Source organism: Mauremys mutica, chromosome 2, assembly GCF_020497125.1.
Source record: "Mauremys mutica isolate MM-2020 ecotype Southern chromosome 2, ASM2049712v1, whole genome shotgun sequence".
Lineage (NCBI taxonomy): Eukaryota > Metazoa > Chordata > Testudines > Geoemydidae > Mauremys > Mauremys mutica.
Genome location: NC_059073.1, coordinates 219,021,406 through 219,038,640, shown reverse-complemented (window position 1 = coordinate 219,038,640; position 17,235 = coordinate 219,021,406). Strand labels below are relative to the sequence as shown.

Here is a 17,235-nt window from a genome sequence, read left to right as displayed (position 1 = left end):
GGAAATGTATGCCTTTTGCAGTGCCAATGATTTGGAGAGAGCCAACAGATCATACCAGCAATTGTTACTTCTGCATGGTGCCTCCAGTTGGGAAAGGTGTGTCAAAGAAGAAAAAGTGGACTGTGCATTATCCAAACATTCCATCAGCTATACGCCCAGTACCCCACGGAGAAGGACTGCCGGTTCCTGATGCACCAGAATCATTCTCACTTGAGTCAGAAGAGGAAGAGGATGAAACTTCTGGTCCTGAACCATCGATGTCACAGGACCCACATTTTCTCCCATCCTCCTCCTCTGAACCACACCTCATAACACAAGGTGAACTGAATGACCTTGTCAGGGATTTGGAACTACCCAAGAGTAAGGCAGAGCTGTTGGGCTCCAGACTACAGCAGTGGAATCTCCTGGCAGGTGATGTTAGGGTTTCCATGTTCCGTGACCATCAAAAGGATCTTGTCCCATTCTTCTTCATGGAAGGTGATCTTGTAGCCTGCAACAACATCGATGGTGTGATGGCAGCCCTCAACATCGTTCACGATCCAGATGAGTGGAGACTGTTCATTGATTCATCGAAGACGAGTCTTAAAGCTGTTTTACTGCATAATGGCAATGTTTTGCCATCAATTCCAGTTGGTCATGCAGTCCATATGAAGGAAACCTATGACAACATGAAACAACTTTTGAGGTGCATAAACTATGACCAACATCAGTGGCAGCTTTGTGGCGATTTGAAGGTTGTTGCTCTCTTGCTTGGTCTGCAGACTGGATACACAAAGTACTGCTGTTTTCTCTGCGAATGGGATAATGGTGCAAGAGATTCCCACTACATCAAGAAAGATTGGCCACTCCGACAGTCATTGGAGCCTGGGAGGAAAAGTGTTCAGCATCCACCACTTGTTGAATCAAGGAAGATTTTGTTACCACCCTTACACATCAAGCTGGGTCTGATGAAGAACTTTGTCAAGGCCATTGACAAAACACAAGCAGCTTTCAAGTACCTCCATGGAAAATTTCCAAGGTTAAGTGAAGCTAAGATAAAGGAAGGTGTCTTTGTTGGTCCTCAGATTCGTGAACTTCTTCGAGATGATGCATTTGACCATGCACTGCGTGGCAAGGAAAAGACGGCATAGAAAGCCTTCCAGTTAGTGGCAATCAATTTTCTCGGAAACAACAAGGCAGACAACTACAGGTTGTTGGTGGAAAACCTCCTCAAGACATACAAAAGCCTTGGTTGCAACATGTCACTAAAGATACATTTTTTGCACTCTCATCTAGATTTTTTTCCACTGAACTGCGGAGCAGTGAGCGACGAGCACGGCGAGTGATTTCACCAGGACATTGCAACAATGGAGAAACGCTGTCAGGGCAAATGGAGCCCATCAATGCTTGCAGACTATTGCTGGACAGTGACAAGAGATGCTCCATTTAATGAATACAAGAGACAAGCCAAGAAGCGCTGAGTAGACACTGAATAGGACTAAACTATGTACATAATAGTTTTTTGCCTTTTGTTTCATAATAAATTTTATTTATATAACCCTTTTGCTGATTTTTAAAGTGTTACATAAACAGGACAGGTGAAATATTATCATGTAAAGCAACCATAAACACATGAAAAGACCTAGGTTTACAATTTATGATTAAAACTCTACTATCTACACAATATACATAGACATAAAATGTAAAAACTTAGAAACAGTAGCCAATCAGTTGTTTTAATTGTCATATTTGAATTCAGCACATCAAAATACATAATATAGCACATTTTATCTCTGAAGCAGACTACTTCTCAAAAATTGTAGACCAGTGTAATATAGCTATTAAATGCCCTTTCTTCCATAAAATTTCATACTCAGTGTTTTTGTGTGACACTTCTTATGATGCTCTGTGAAACCTCTTGCACCACAAGGATGTTTCTTCATCTAGCAGGAATTGATGGAGAAATGGCAGCTACATGAATATAGTCATGGAATCTGCCTTGGAAATATCACAGTTCTCTGACTACTTGAATAGACACAATTAAATAAATATGAAGTTGCTTAATTTAGAAACTAAGTTATTCTTTATTAGTGGCAACCTTGTGAAACTGCCTTTATAAGTAAATAGGTCAAAAGTTAAATTGTCAGTATTATCTGAACACCATATTTGTGTGCCGTTTCAATCTGAGAAGCCCTCGTTTCTCTTCTGCTTGTATAGTTGGATTAGTGTATTTGCTTATTTTATTAAACATTGAGCAGATAATGTCATGTAAGAATTTCCTTCTTACAGGAGCCATATGTCAGAAAACTGCAAGTGTTTACACATTTAAGTACTAAGAGAACTTTCAGATTAATGTGCTGTAAATTGAAATCTGCCAAAGTGGTTTTATACCCTGCTGTTTGAGAACATGATGCATGAGAAGCTCACCAAACCCCTTACCACTTAACAAATTAAATAATGTTATGTGTTCAAAGGAAGTAAAATGGTACTCAGAAGTCATAGGTGGTTAATTTATTGTCTCATTGGTCTTCACAATAGATCATATCATACTATGTTTAGTTTAGCTCTTCACAGGAGTATCTTGCTAAGAAAGTCCTGAGCTATGAAAATGTTTTGATTTTGATTATATTTTGCTGTTTTCTCAGGTGAATGCTTAAGGTGCATGTTTTGGAACAATCTTGGCTGCATTCATTTTGCTATGGGAAAGCACAATTTAGGAATTTTCTACTTTAAAAAGGCCCTGCAGGAAAATGATAATGCATGTGCACAACTAGGAACGGGTAGCACAGACCCAGGTAAGACTTATAACAGATGAAAAGTGTGGTGAAGGAGTGAGTGTGTTTTGATTCAAATAAATTGTTACTGGAGAGCTTATATTAGTACTTCTTTTTAGTAATTACCGTTCAGTGATCCACAAGGGACAGGGTAAGAAAGAAGGGAGTTTTGAGTATACGTGATTTCAAAGTATAGCTGCCTGCTGTCAGAAATAGATGATGAAATGTGTGTCGTTTTCTTGCTTGCTTCAGCATGTTGGAAGCTTTGGTAATTATTTCTACACTTGTTTATACTATTTGATTGTCAGTCAAGAGGGTCTGAAATAAACACTGTTTTCCTGCCCTATTGTACATCATTAAAACCATTACTCATGATCTTGCTGACTTGGTTTGAGTCACCAAGGTTTGAAAGTCTCTCTCATTTACTGCCTTAAAAATCATTTTAACTATGTTTTTTGTCTTAAATACAAACTTTTCTCAACCTTTTTTTGTTAGTGAACTCTCCAGGGTTGTATGAACTTTCACCTACAATTCAGTCTGATTCCATTATGTTTATCTGATGCCGACTTTGATATAATCAGTTCTTTTTTTTAAAAAAAGAAAAAATCCTGAGATACTATATCTCCTAATTGTAACTCAGTCTGTTAGTATTAGTGGGGTTTTTTTTTGTTTGTTTTTTTTAAGACAAGAAATCCAACATCAAGTCATATTTCATTTTTTGTTAAATCCACACTTTACCTATTAGGCGACTAGTTCTCAGTGTGGCTTGTTAATTCTTATAAGTGTGTATTATGGTGGTATAGACCATAATGTCAGTAAAAAGGCAGCGACTGATTATAATTGTATTAAAATAGCAAAACAGGTACTTTTTAAAAGAGGAACTAATTTTACAAAAATTGAGAATAATGAAGAAGCCAAGGGCATTTAGTTGACTTTGGGGTTGTATGATATTTCATTTTTTTATTATATTATTATGTAATATATTGAGTATTCAGCATAGTTAATGAGATTAAAGCAGTCTATACTCTAATGAGTAAGGTGCATTTGTTTGTTCTGAGGTCAGCTCTAAGGTGGGAGAAATTTATTTACAGATGAAAATTAGTGAATGTTTACATGATGCAATTATTTTTCTAGCAGTGTTCTTTCATTTCTGCCCTGTTAAACTGGATACCCAATATTATCTAACCTCTCTCTCACAGGCAAGAAATTTTCAGGGAGACCTATGTGTACGTTGTTGACTAATAAACGGTATGAGTTGCTATACAACTGTGGAATTCAGCTTTTACATATTGGGAGGCCCCTAGCTGCTTTTGAATGCTTGATAGAAGCTGTCCAAGTCTACCACTCAAATCCACGCCTCTGGTTGAGACTAGCAGAATGCTGCATTGCTGCCAACAAGGGGGTAAGTAAGTCTGCTTCAGAAGCCATCTGATCACACAACACTTCTAAAAACCAGTATCCTTTTGAAAAGAAGAAATATTCCATGAGTTCTACTGTACATGGTATGGGCCTGCTTCTTCAATATTTAATTATGCAAATATAATATTGTGAATTTATATCCGATTCTTTTAATATGAAGATATCAACCTGCTTTACAAAGACGGATAAGCAGTATCTCCATTTTACAGAAGCGGAAATTGAGGTCTGGAGGTTAACTGATTGCTGTAAGGTCAAAAAATGTCATGGTAGCTATTTTAGAATATTAGTAAGGGATAAAAGGAAAATATGTAAGTGGATGTTACAACACCTTCTCACTAAAGTTATAGGCTGTGTATGAGACTAGTGAAGCATGATTTCTCCTGGCAAATTTACATGGCATTAATGCATTTAGACCATATTTAACTCATTGGAATACTTGGTAGACATATTTAACATGCTTTGAAGCTGGGTTGTCTCCAAGTCTCTGCATGGCTTAGATTTGATTTTGTACTGACTTTATTTTTGGGCTAAAAATAAAGATAAGGAATGAATCAGCGGTAGTCTGCAGTGGGCTTCACCTGCAAATAAGATCCAACATGCTACTTCTCCATGGTGAAAACTCAAACTTGCCTTATTATGCCATCTCATTCACCCCCTCTTCATGGGTGCTTAATGGAACTTAACCTTCCCATTGTACTTTCACACTGATAGCAAAATTTGACTCCATCTTCAGGCCATGTTGTTCCTTGACCCAGTAGAACTGGTGTAGTTGTACTGTGAAAAGGAGAATCACAGGATTTAAAAGTCTTGCGTGGTCTGTACATCTTCCTCTGTGCTGTGGAGTTCTGCTCTGCTGGGGCTCCCAGTGCAAGGAGTTTTGGGGATGGGAAGTAGTAAGGTTAAGGTGGAACTGCCGGCCAGTTCCTTTGTGGGAGCATAAATATCCATGTAGGCCGTTGCTAGCAGTTACAGCGTAACTGCTGCTGCTCTGTGGCAATGAGGTGGATTTCTTTCTCTTCTCTCCCACTCTTTTCCCAGTCCCAGTGGAAATTCCCCATGCACACATCCCACATCCATATGCCAAGACGTACGATTTGAGTGAAAGTATATTGTTACATTTTCACACGCAAATGTGTTAGCTGGCTTCTTGTGACCTGTATTTATTTACTGCTGAATATGCTGGTATCTAAATCCTACAAATTGTCTTACTGTATCACTCCATCTAGTCCAGTGTCCTGTCTCTGGTAGTAACCAGTACTAGATGCTTTAAAATAAGGTGGGCAGAATCCTGTAGAGGAATACTTGTCCCATAGAGGATCTTTCTAACCGGTGTCCCTTAGTGGTTGGCATTTGTCCTGGTTCTGGTTCATGAGGGTTGGTATGTATCCCTTAGGACTTGTTTTTTTTGTTTAATCCTTTCTAATATAAATATTTTCTCAAAGTAGCCATGGACTGCATGTGGGCTGTGGTGTGTGTGTGTCTGTGTGTGTGTGTGTAATCCTGGTATATTACCTTTTCCTTTCTTTTCACACATCCAGAACTCACTGCAGGCTTTCATAATTTCCTATCTCAATTGCTGCGCCCTTTTTTCTCTCTGGCTTCTCTGAAATCTGGGCCACTCTATCCCGTTTATACAAAAATGCATCATATCTGCTCGTCATTCTGATCCCATCATCTTCTCTTTGAATCCCTCCACTGGAAACTCTTCTTTCACAGTATCAAGTTGACATTTCTTGTTTTTTACTTTTCCCATCCCTGTTTATCCAGTCTTGTTCTCTTTATCACATACACTTCTGCTCATGTATTTGCTCCTACAAACACTTTCAGACCCTCTTCTCTTCCCCTGGAGTGCACCAGCAGCTGACGGGATGGTGTCCCCCAGCTTCCTCCAAGAGAAGCAAGGGTGGCAGCAGGAGGGCCCCCAGTTCTTCCCCCAGCACCTATGGTATTTATTTTAGTGGGTGGGCTAAGCCCACTGCATTATTCTCCTTCTGCTACACAGACCCATGTTGGGATGATGTCGAGTTTGGTGGGGGGATATTTGCTGAGACTGGGAGTTAACACCCCACTGAGATACTGGGGCAGTTCATATCTGTTAAAGCCACTGCTTTATGCTCTCTGTAAGCTCAGGCAGATGTCATTGCATTGGATCACGTTTTCATGCTTTTCTTCACAATTGTTGAGGGCTAGAAATGTACTTTTATTTTATTATAGATGGAACTGGTAGCTGCTGCTATAATTGAGGTTTCCTGGCTCTTCTCAGTGGAAGACCTTGTTTTCAGTTGCTTATAACTTTGCCAAACTTAAACTCTGTAGGCTGAAAGTGTCCATGCTGGGTGCCTACCTCACAATGAATCTCTTTGAAAGTTTCAGCAAAAATGGTTCAGCTGTTTAAGGGAAAATGTCCTTTTGCCTATGTTAAAAATTCTTACAACCATTTTGTTGAAAAGCTGTAGTGCCTGTTTTGGAGCCAGGTCTTGAAATTTGGCCAGGGGAGTTGTGTTCGTGTCAGGGATGTGGCTTTTGCTTTTCCCATGGAAGTCTGCCCAAATTTGGCCAAATTATAAGACGAAAAAAATCTGCTAGCACATGCTCCATAAAAATGTCTTAGTGTTTGGCAACCAAATTCTCCAAATATTCTGTCTGCACTGAACATACTCCAGCCTGGGATTGCAGAGGCTGAGCTGGACTTTCCCTGCAGTTTCTGCTTCTGGCTGCTGTGGCACCAGGCACTGGCATTGAGTCTTCCTGCTCTCTTGTGCTCTCAGTATTCTCTCTGCTGGTGACCAGGCAGTGTGAAGCAGGAGCAGCAGCTTGACTGAAATGCAGAGGGAACAAGAGCTGGAAGGGAGAAGATCCTGGGACTGGCTGGGCAAGGAGACTAGGGAGAGAAGCTTGGCAAGGAAGACTGGCACTGGGAGCCATAGATTTTACAGGGGGCATGGGGAGAAAGATTGGGATTTGGACATGGAAAGAAGGAGATTAGGACTGGAACTGGGATTAGAAGCTGGGTTTGGGGAAGAAACTTGTATGAGGAGATGCGACTGACACAGGAACAGGTCGGAGGGGACACAGGTTAGGAGAAGTCTGGCTTGAGGGGATCAGGAAGTGAGGGGCCTGTACCTGGAAGAGCACGCTTCTCCCCCTCCCCCCGAACTTGGAATTGAACCCAAGGTTGCTGAGTCTTGACGTTCCTCTGCTGTCAGCAAATACTTGTGAAACACACTGCAAAAGGATATGTCACATCTTCTTGATTACCCCTGAGGACCCCTCAAGATGCTTTCACATGATGGAATTTCTGGTTTTTAGGTTTGTTTGTTTTTTTAATACCGAGGAAATTACACATACAAAACTACATTAAAAAGTTAAGGTTGCAAAATCAAGCACTCAAAAGTTAGAGAATGTGAGGATTAAGATTGCCTGTGGAATCTTAATTCAGCTCCCTTGTGCATATATCTTATAATAGAGTCTTTAATTACATGATTATATGCTAAATTTTGCCCAGGCCCCCTGTCTCATTCAGGGCACAGGATAGACCTGCTCTGGGGATAAATTAGGGTTGTGTAGTGAAAGAGACTTGTCTGTAGGACCCCACCTTCATTTGTTGCAGAAGTTGGAAAGTTTGTACTATTTGAAATACTTGTCACCTAAAACTAAAGGCCATCCCCCTGAGTGCAGGGAGAGGAACCACTCGACCCACACTTCTATTGAATTTGGGGGACAACAAATGGGGCGAAATAAGGGGGAGGGGGGTGGTCAAATATAAATATTGGTATCTTAGATTATTTAGCTCCATATTACGTGAAACTTTTTAACGTCCTAGCAATACTACATTAGACTCTTTTTGAAAATGACTTGGTTCATTGTCCTCTTCTTTTTATACCAGAGGAAAAACTAGGCCAATAGACTATTGAACAAATTATCAGAAATAATCCCTGAAGCTTCAAGTTAGTTGGGGTATAGTAAAATTGCATTGTGAGGACAAATTAAAAGTTCCTTATCCATCATGATATTTGGATGACAGTAAAACTTTCTGGGGTATTCTACCACCTGGGGTATTCTACATTAATTTGCAGTTTGTCTGGAGGTTAGCTGAGTTCAGTAATGTACATGGAATGTTTGTTTTCTCAGCCCTGTAGCGTTTATGTCAAGATCACCTGTTCAAGTCTCACTGATATTTTCAATCCTTCTTCCTTTAGACGTCAGAACAAGAAACTAAAGGTCTTCCAAGCAAAAAAGGAATTGTACAATCTATAGTAGGTCAAGGCTATCACCGTAAAATAGTCCTTGCATCACAATCAATACAGAATGTTGTTTATAAGTAAGTACACAATTTTTCTATACTCTGTTACTTTCTACTCATCTCTGTAAAGGGTATCTGGCTGTTTACCGGAAAAAAATATTCTAAACTTTCCTATCTTTAAATGTGAGTAACTTTATTCATGTGACTATTCCCATTGATTTATATGGGACTATACATGTGATTAAAGTTACTCATGTGTTGAAATGTTTACAGGCTTGGGGTCTTAGTGGGTGTCTAGTGTTGGATGGGCAACAGAAGACTTATTTATGTGTTTACTGAAACTCAAGTTTTAGTTGGCCATTTCCTAATTTAATTTCTCTAGAATTCATATTTTCCATCTAGTTGCATGTTGAATTGTTTATAGAAAGGGAAATTATCATCACAAAAACTCTGTGCTAGAGTAGGGATCTAATAGATAAGATGTACAAAGTTTTATGACTTGTTAGCTAAATTACCTCATCTTGTAAAAGCCATAACACTTGAAGTGTGATTATATGTGAATTGCCTGTCTTTCTCAAGTGGTAGCATTTATTGGTTTCATCTTCAGGCTTCACAACATAATGTGTGCATGTATTCTGTTATTCCTGCACATCTTGTTTCCTTGTATGTGCACTGATGCTGTGTTTTAGTTCTTTACAAGCTGAAGTGTACAAACAAAAAGGAATTTTGCATCCAAAGGATCTGATTTTACCAGCACTCTGTTTAGGGCGTTCCTGTTGGAATATATGGAACTTCCATGGATGGAGCCCTAAATTAGGATATAATCATTTTGTTGAGTGCATAGAGTGAATATTTAAATATTAATTTCATGCTTTAATAAGTTGAATCTTCCACTGGTCCATAGAACAAAGTTGTTCTGTGTCTTCCTGAACTCACTTTTTCCAAAGCGTTACATTTTTTTAACAAAGTAGCAATATTATTAGTCTATTTACTAGTTAACTTCCATCTTTCAAGTGATGGGCAGTCCTCAGCTATCCCTGTAGCCAGTATGGAGTTTGCAGCGATTTGTCTAAGAAATGCCTTGCTGTTGCTGCCGGAAGATCAGCAGGAGCCAAAGCAGGAAAATGGATCTAAAACTAACAACCAGTTGGGGGGAAATGCAGAGAACAATGAAAGCAGTGAAGCATGCAGGTAAATACAATAGTAGATGTTTCAGTTATTTTAAAAAACTTTTTTTCATCCACAGCATCTGGGTGAGATTTCTGTGCCTATTGGCTGTCCTGTAGTTTGACAGGCAGAAAAATAGAAAACTGAAAAGGTGATCTCAAACGCACCTGCAAAGTCTCCATGCAAAGCAAACTGCTACTGGTCTAACAGAATTTAAGTACTACTAAGCAAACCCGAGGAAAAATTAGCGATTGGACTTCCACCATCAAATACTTTCCTTTCAAAATAAAACAAAAACTACCTTTCAACAATTTCTATATATACTCGATCATAAGCCAGTTCGTTTATAAGCACCCCTCCCACCCCCCAATGGATACGTAAAAATGGAAAAATTTTATGACCCATTCATAAGCCGACCCTATATTTCAGGGGTCAGCAAACTTTGGCTCCTGGGCCATTAGGATAAGCCACTGGCGGGCTGTGATGGTTTGTTTACCTTGAGAGTCCGCAGGCACGGAGGTAAACCTAAGTAAACAAAGTGTCCTGGCATGCCAGCTGCTTACCCTGATGGGCCGAGACAGCAACTGGTGGGGAAATTTTTTGTGGGGAGAAGATGGGGGTCAGGGGAGTAATCTCTGTGATCACATCCCATGTGACCCCACCCCTAGGCCAGGACCCCCACACTCTCCCCATCCCATTCCTTCCCACCTTATCTGGGGAGGGCCGGGGAGGATGTCTCTGGCCTGGCTGGAGCTGCTCCGGCAGGCTGGGCAGTGTGGCCGCAGCCTGCTCCGGCAGGCCAGACTGGGTGGTGCGGCCGCAGCCCACTCTGGTTCTCTGCAGCCTGCCAGCCCCAGAGCTGCAGCTGCTTTGGAGGCTGGGGGGAGAGCAGTGTGGGCAGAAGCGGAGAGACTCTGACCCCCACCTTTTCCCTTCTGGCTCTGCTGCTTCTCCTTGCTCCCTCTGTTGGGGGGAAGGGGCTGTGTCCCACCTCTCCCTCTCTATACCTGTTCATAAGCCGACCCCTTTCTCTGGTGCGTCCATTTTTTTTACTTAAAAAAAATTCAGCTTATGAATGAGTATATACGGTAAATTGATTTTTATGAATGTTTTCACTGCCTTTACTTATGTTCTACAAATGCTAAACGTGTTGACGGTGGTTTTTGTTTTCCCAGTCACCTCGGGCATGCACATACTTCTGTAATTCTCAAAACTGGTCTATGCTGAACACTCACATTGGAATAGCTACATCTCTTCGGGGGTGTGTGTGTGAAAAATCTACACTAGTGACAGATTTAGCCATGCTGACCTAACCCCCAGTGTAGAGAGCACTAGGTCAATGGGAGAATTTGTCAACTTAGCTACTGCCTCTCAGGGAGGTGGACCAACTACAGTGATGACTAACTACAGACTAAGGGTACGTTACACTACCTGCTGGATTGGTGGGTAGTGATCGATCTATCGCGTCTAGTGTAGATGCGATAAATCGATCCCCGATCACTCTGCCGTTGACTCCGGAACTCTACCAGGGCAAGAGGCGGAAGTGGAGTTGATGGGGGAGCAGCGGCCGTCGATCCTGCGCTGCGAGGATGCAAAGTAAGTGATTCTAAGTCGATCTAAGATATGTCGACTTCAGCTATGCTATTCTCGTAGCTGAAGTTGCGTATCTTAGATCGATTTCTTCCCCCCCCCGCCCCCAGGGTAGACCAGGCCTAACAGTGCAGCTGTGCCACTGTAGTGCTTCAGTGTAGACACTCACTAGAGCAACTAACTACAGAACCCCTCCTGTCACTGCAGAGAATCTCCACTGACACACTACAGCGGCACAGCTGCAGCAGGGGCAGCTATGCTCCTGGAGCATTTTAAGTGTATACAAGCCCTTAATGTCTTATGCTTCAGTTCTAAACATTTGCCCTGGCCTCTGATTTGGTCCATAGACATAGCACTCTTGGGTGTTGTATGCAATATTATGCTTATTTCTGAGGTGGGGGATGGAGGTTGGATTTAGGAAGTGTGAAGGAAAGAAGCATAAAGTTGGCAATTAAAAATATAAACTACGAAAAATGACACATCTACAAAAGAAATCTTAAGAAAAAACTCCATTGGTTTATAAAGTTTCTAAAAACATAACAAAGCCAGTGAATGTCAGATCCAACATGGAGACTTTGGTTTCATCCTGATTTCTCTTTACACACTTGTCTGAACTCCCATATAAAATCAGGGATTCTAACCCCTCAGACAGAGACCAACACCTACAAAATCTCCACCAAGCGTTCTCAAAACTACAATACCCGCACGAGGAAATAAGGAAACAGATCAACAGAGCCAGACGTATACCCAGAAGCCTCCTACTGCAAGACAAACCCAAGAAAGAAACCAACAGGACTCCACTGGCCATCACATACAGTCCCCAGCTAAAACCCCTCCAACGCATCAGCAGGGATCTACAACCCATCCTGGACAATGATCCCACACTTTCACAGGCCTTGAGTGGCAGGCCAGTCCTCGTCCACAGACAACCTGCCAACCTGAAGCATATTCTCACCAGTAACTCACATTGCACCATAGTAACTCTAACTCAGGAACCAATCCATGCAACAAACCTCGATGCCAACTCTGCCCACATATCTACACCAGCGACACCATCACAGGACCTAACCAGATCAGCCACACCATCACCGGTTCATTCACCTGCACGTCCACCAATGTAATATACGCCATCATATGCCAGCAATGCCCCTCTGCTATGTACATTGGCCAAACTGGACAGTCTCTACGGAAAAGGATAAATGGACACAAATCAGATATTAGGAATGGCAATATACAAAAACCTGTAGGAGAACACTTCAACCTCCTTGGCCACACAATAGCAGATCTTAAGGTGGCCATCCTGCAGCAAAAAAACTTCAGGACCAGACTTCAAAGAGAAACTGTTGAGCTTCAGTTCATCTGCAAATTTGACACCATCAGCTCAGGATTAAACAAAGACTGTGAATGGCTTGCCAACTACAGAACCAGTTTCTCCTCCCTTGGTTTTCACACCTCAGCTGCTAGAAGAGGGCCTCATCCTCCCTGATTGAACTAACCTCGTTATTTCTAGCCTGCTTCTGGCTTGCATATATATATATATATATATATATATATATATATATATATAAATTTCCAGAAATTTCCAGGGGCAGGTGTGTGTGTGTGTGTGTGTGTATATATATATATATATATATATACACACACACCTGCCCCTGGAAATTTCCACTACATGCCTCCGACGAAAGCTCATGCTCCAAAACGTCTATTAGTCTATAAGATGCCACAGGACTCTTTGCTGCTTTTACAGATCCAGACTAACACGGCTACCCCTTTGATACTATAACTAACATTGTCACTATACCTCCCAAGGAGCATTGTTGATCCCCAAAAATCCAGTAATTAAATATTCTCTTCCTAAATTCATGCTGCCAAGTCCTGAAAGGATTTTCATCCATTCCTCTCAGCTGGGAACCATGTCTGTTTGGAGGTAGGGACAATATAATAACCAAGATGGTGACATTCTACTGAAAATATTGTACAGCCTGGACCTTGTAACAGACATTCCCCTGGTGAAAAGGGGGTGGTTTTGTGTGTGTGTTTTCTACAACTTTAGGTACAGGGTTCCTTTAATTCTATACTTCTCTTGATGTTTGGTTTGAAGTTTGCACTGGAATAACCTCATTCATCTATACATGTATGAGGTAGTGCTTGTGGTAAGCAGAGATGAAGCAGTACTAGACTTGGGTGAAAAATGTATCACTGTTTGTGAAGTGGGCAAAAATAAAAAAATAAAAAATCTAAACCAAAATCTTGGTCTGTTGTATCCAAATTTTGTTGCTTTTTCTGCAGAAATGCAAGTGTAGCCTTCCCCCACCTCAGAAGGAAGCTGTTTTTCAACTTACTGTAAACTGCATTTCCATGTTTGCCAGTCCAGAAAGCAGCTTTCCTTCCATCTTTGGCAGCAGACACTTTAAACTTTCAAAATTTTTGTTCAAGAAAAAGAAATAGTGAAAATACAAGTTTTGAGAGGGAAATATGTCTTGGATTGTCCAAATATTTGTGTGTATTTCAAGTTTCACATTAGAATTTTACTAACTGAAAAAAAGTGGATTCTTGGTGTGGTTTGTGGTATTTTTTAAAAATATATTAATATTATAGAGAATTCCTCTAATTTGACCATACATTGCAAAAAATTCAAATTGTACTGGGCCTCTTCTTATCCTTCCCTTAAGTTTAAAAGGAAGGAAGCTATCTCTAATACAAACGCAACGCAATCTGCATCTACCAGTTTTAGTTGTTTCTACTACAGAATTCTAAAAATAGCTTAAAGCTGTGTAAGGTAGTGTTGGTGTTTTTTCTTTTGTTGGTAAAAGGTTGTCACTGCCTCCCCTGCCCTCTCCCCCCAAAACTGGAATTGTTAATGATATCAATGCTTGAAGTGTTGCCAGTCCTCACTTTTGTTTGCCCAGCCGCTTCCATTTCAACATGGGATTCTTGCTGCCCTTTTAAAAAAGAAAAAAAAGGGGGGGGGCAGGGAGGATTAGTGTCTGTGATTGTTTTTGCATTTACATTCTTTTTTTGTTAAAGGCTCGAAGGTCACTGCTCGCAATTAACAGGCTGTCTTCATTTCAGCAGTAAAAGTCATGAAGGAGATAAATTCATTCCAGCTCCACCTTCTTCACCTCTGAGAAAACAGGAATTAGAAAATTTAAGGTAAGTACTTCTATTGCTTGGGAACTTGAAACTAACAAAAACAAGCAGAATGTCAGATTGTAGTTGAAAAGTGTTTTAAAAAAAGAAAAAGGTCACATTGCACTCAAAAACTACATCACAGCTACTAGGCATGGAGTGAACTATCGGCAGATTACAAGGAAATTGGATAAATATTAATCTAAGAGGAAGGTTTTACTTTCTTTCCTTATGGCTACATTTTTAATTAAAAGAGTAAAACTCAATAAAGAGCAGGGTACAGGTAAAAAAAAACCAAACCTGTAGCTTTGAGGTTTGTACACAAGTCTAATGTCCCTTTTACTACATTAAAAAAAAAAGAAAAGAAAAAAGCATGCTCACCTTACAAAGTTAAGAATCTGTGATTCCTGCTGCCATTAATGGAAATGATTGAGATTTCATTATGTTGCCTTTTCCTTCTAAAGCACTAGTAAAGCTAGCTTTAATGTCAGCCTATAATATCCCATTTTTCTCGGACAGATGGAAAATAAAAGTAATGTTAGTGCATATCCCACTTCCTCATCAGTACTCCCATAACAAAGGTGACAAGGTAGTGAACTGAGGTTTTTGAACCACATGTGATAGCCACCATATCTATTTTAAGAAACTAGCATATTCCACTGAAGGATGTTAAGACAACTAAAAGCTATTAAAGTAATCTTATTGCATACTTATAGTAGTTTTTCATATATCAGGACTATAATCAAAACAGGTTTTTTAAAGAGTTATCTAGACTAGGATTTAAAGATGTGATTTGAGCATGTGTTAGCTAAAATGGGCTAACTAGTACATTTTAAAGGTCTGACCAATACAAGGGACACCTTTTAACATTGCTAAAGTGGTTGATTTTAAAGCTTACGCCCTAGCATGTCTTCTTGTAGCCCTGGAACATGTAACTGACTAGTTTTCCATTAGCAATTCTTCAGACACATGGTGCTTGGACATCAAGGTGATAGGTGCTTATACGTTGAATGTTAAGCAAATAGTAGGTAATGGCAGCTGCTGGTGTCTGCTGCTGGTTTTCTTTTTATGTAGGTGAGTACAGAATGTGGCAAAGTGGCAGACCAAACTAAGCATGATTGTTTGTCCCATGTCTGGATTCTATAATTTTTTTTTATTTTTTTTAAATCATGACTTCACATTTTGAGATGTATATGAGAGTGTAAGTAAGTATGCATGTTAAAGCTTTATTAGTCTAATCATATTTAGTCTTTGTACATAATATGAAACTCAGTTTGAAAAAATGATCTTTGTCCCATGTTGTTTTTGACCTTTTAAAAAGTACAGTTTTTCACCTCAGATTCCTCAATCGCTTCACTTTTTTTAGTTCTGCACAAGTGACTGAAATCTCAGGGTGTACCATTTGGGGGAAGAAACATACACATATGACCTTATTCTAAGTGCAAAAAAAATCTGAAGTGCATACACTTGCTATGTGTGACAAAACCAAGCCATTGCTGGAAACCCCAGGTCAACTAATTCCATGTTCTAGTGTATTAAAACATCAGGCTGGAAGGTTCTGGCAAAAAGCCACCTCTAGCACACTGGGACCATTACATCTCCATTCTTTGGTCATCCCTGCCCATTACCTCAGAACTGGATTGGAGAAGTACCAACCAGTTAAATGTGGCTGCATTAAAAACTAAAATGCATGGGAGCTTAAAATCCAGTGCTTTGTTGAACTGAATTCCTCAAGTGTATGTAGTCCTGTAGTAATTTTGCTTTCTGTCTATATACTGCTGCTTGCCCTCTAGTCTAAGTGATATCATTTGATAAAGTGGAATGTGAAAATCATCAGAAGATGGTGGTGGTGGTGGTGCTGGTGTGTTTTGGGTTTGTGTGTGGGATTATTTTTTTTTTTTTTAAAAATAGTAACTGAAAGCCCAGAATAGGAGTTTAGCAACATCAGATTTTACACTTAATAGTTTTGCTTGTATTTCTTGTGCTCTCTTTTAATACAGAAGCCCTGATCTCTGGTCCATGCACAAGCAAAGAGGGGTTTGTACTTTATCAGTCCAGTAAAGATGTGCAAAGAAACGGTTTGACATTTCAGCCTTCCAAAACTAGAAATCACCACTCTGGCATGGAAGTAAATTGGACAAATTAAACAAAATATGAAGTTTTGTCATGGTCAGGCAATTGATTTATAGACCAAGATTGGTCACTGACTCTCACTGAGCCTTGCATGTTGTAAAATTACAGCTAGGGGTATAGTCCCTTGAACTATGCAGGCTATTAAAGACCAGGAGATCAGCAACAGCATTGCACAGATACAATGGGTCAGATTAGTGCACTTGCAGTAGAAGCTTCAAGCATTAGACCTTCAGGGCAATGTGAAGGTGTGATGGGCCAGGCTTCTGTTCTCCCTTCTCCTTTTCAGAAACAAAATTTAAGTGGTGGAGGAATAAATAGAAGACTCTCAGCTTCTTCATGGCCTTTCCTAACTCAAGTCTGATACATAAAATTTTATTTTAATCAATCTTTCTTTCTGATTTTTCCTATCACTGTGTAAAGCTTCCAGTAAATAAGTTTAGAAACTTTAAATTACTCCTGGGGGAATTCTGTGCCACTGTGCAATGCAGAATTTGCACAGAATTCCATATTTCCCCTGCAGAATTGGGGCTGCTGGCTACCTGCCACTGGGGCTGCTGGACTCTGCAGAGCCCAGGGTGGGGATAGAGGCTGCCTGCTCTGGCTGTGGGCTTAATCCTCATTCTCCTGGTGATGGGGGAGGGCCTGGGAGACCCACATCTGGCAAAGGGTGAGGAAGGGCAGGGGTGTACCACATCACGTTCCCTGATGGGACTGGGTTGTAAGGGCTACTTTAACTCTCTATTCCTGGGGAATCTTTTTTGCTGCTGTCTATATTGTTGACATACTTGTTGCCAGGTATTT

The 17,235-nt window shown here is 40.4% G+C and overlaps 1 protein-coding gene across 4 annotated transcripts in view; it reads left to right on the top strand.

Annotated features, from left to right (window-relative positions):
- CNOT10 (CCR4-NOT transcription complex subunit 10) overlaps positions 1-17,235 on the top strand; it is a 60,107-nt gene that overhangs the window by 20,292 nt on the left and 22,580 nt on the right. For 2 of the 4 annotated variants that reach the window (XM_045005837.1, XM_045005836.1), the window contains exons 9-13: positions 2,625-2,774; positions 3,953-4,155; positions 8,372-8,493; positions 9,430-9,606; positions 14,200-14,325. In XM_045005837.1, coding sequence (XP_044861772.1) covers positions 2,625-2,774; positions 3,953-4,155; positions 8,372-8,493; positions 9,430-9,606; positions 14,200-14,325 — 778 coding nt within the window. The remainder of the gene's footprint in view (positions 1-2,624; positions 2,775-3,952; positions 4,156-8,371; positions 8,494-9,429; positions 9,607-14,199; positions 14,326-17,235) is intronic. The other 2 variants (XM_045005838.1, XM_045005839.1) reach the window with 2 other exon arrangements.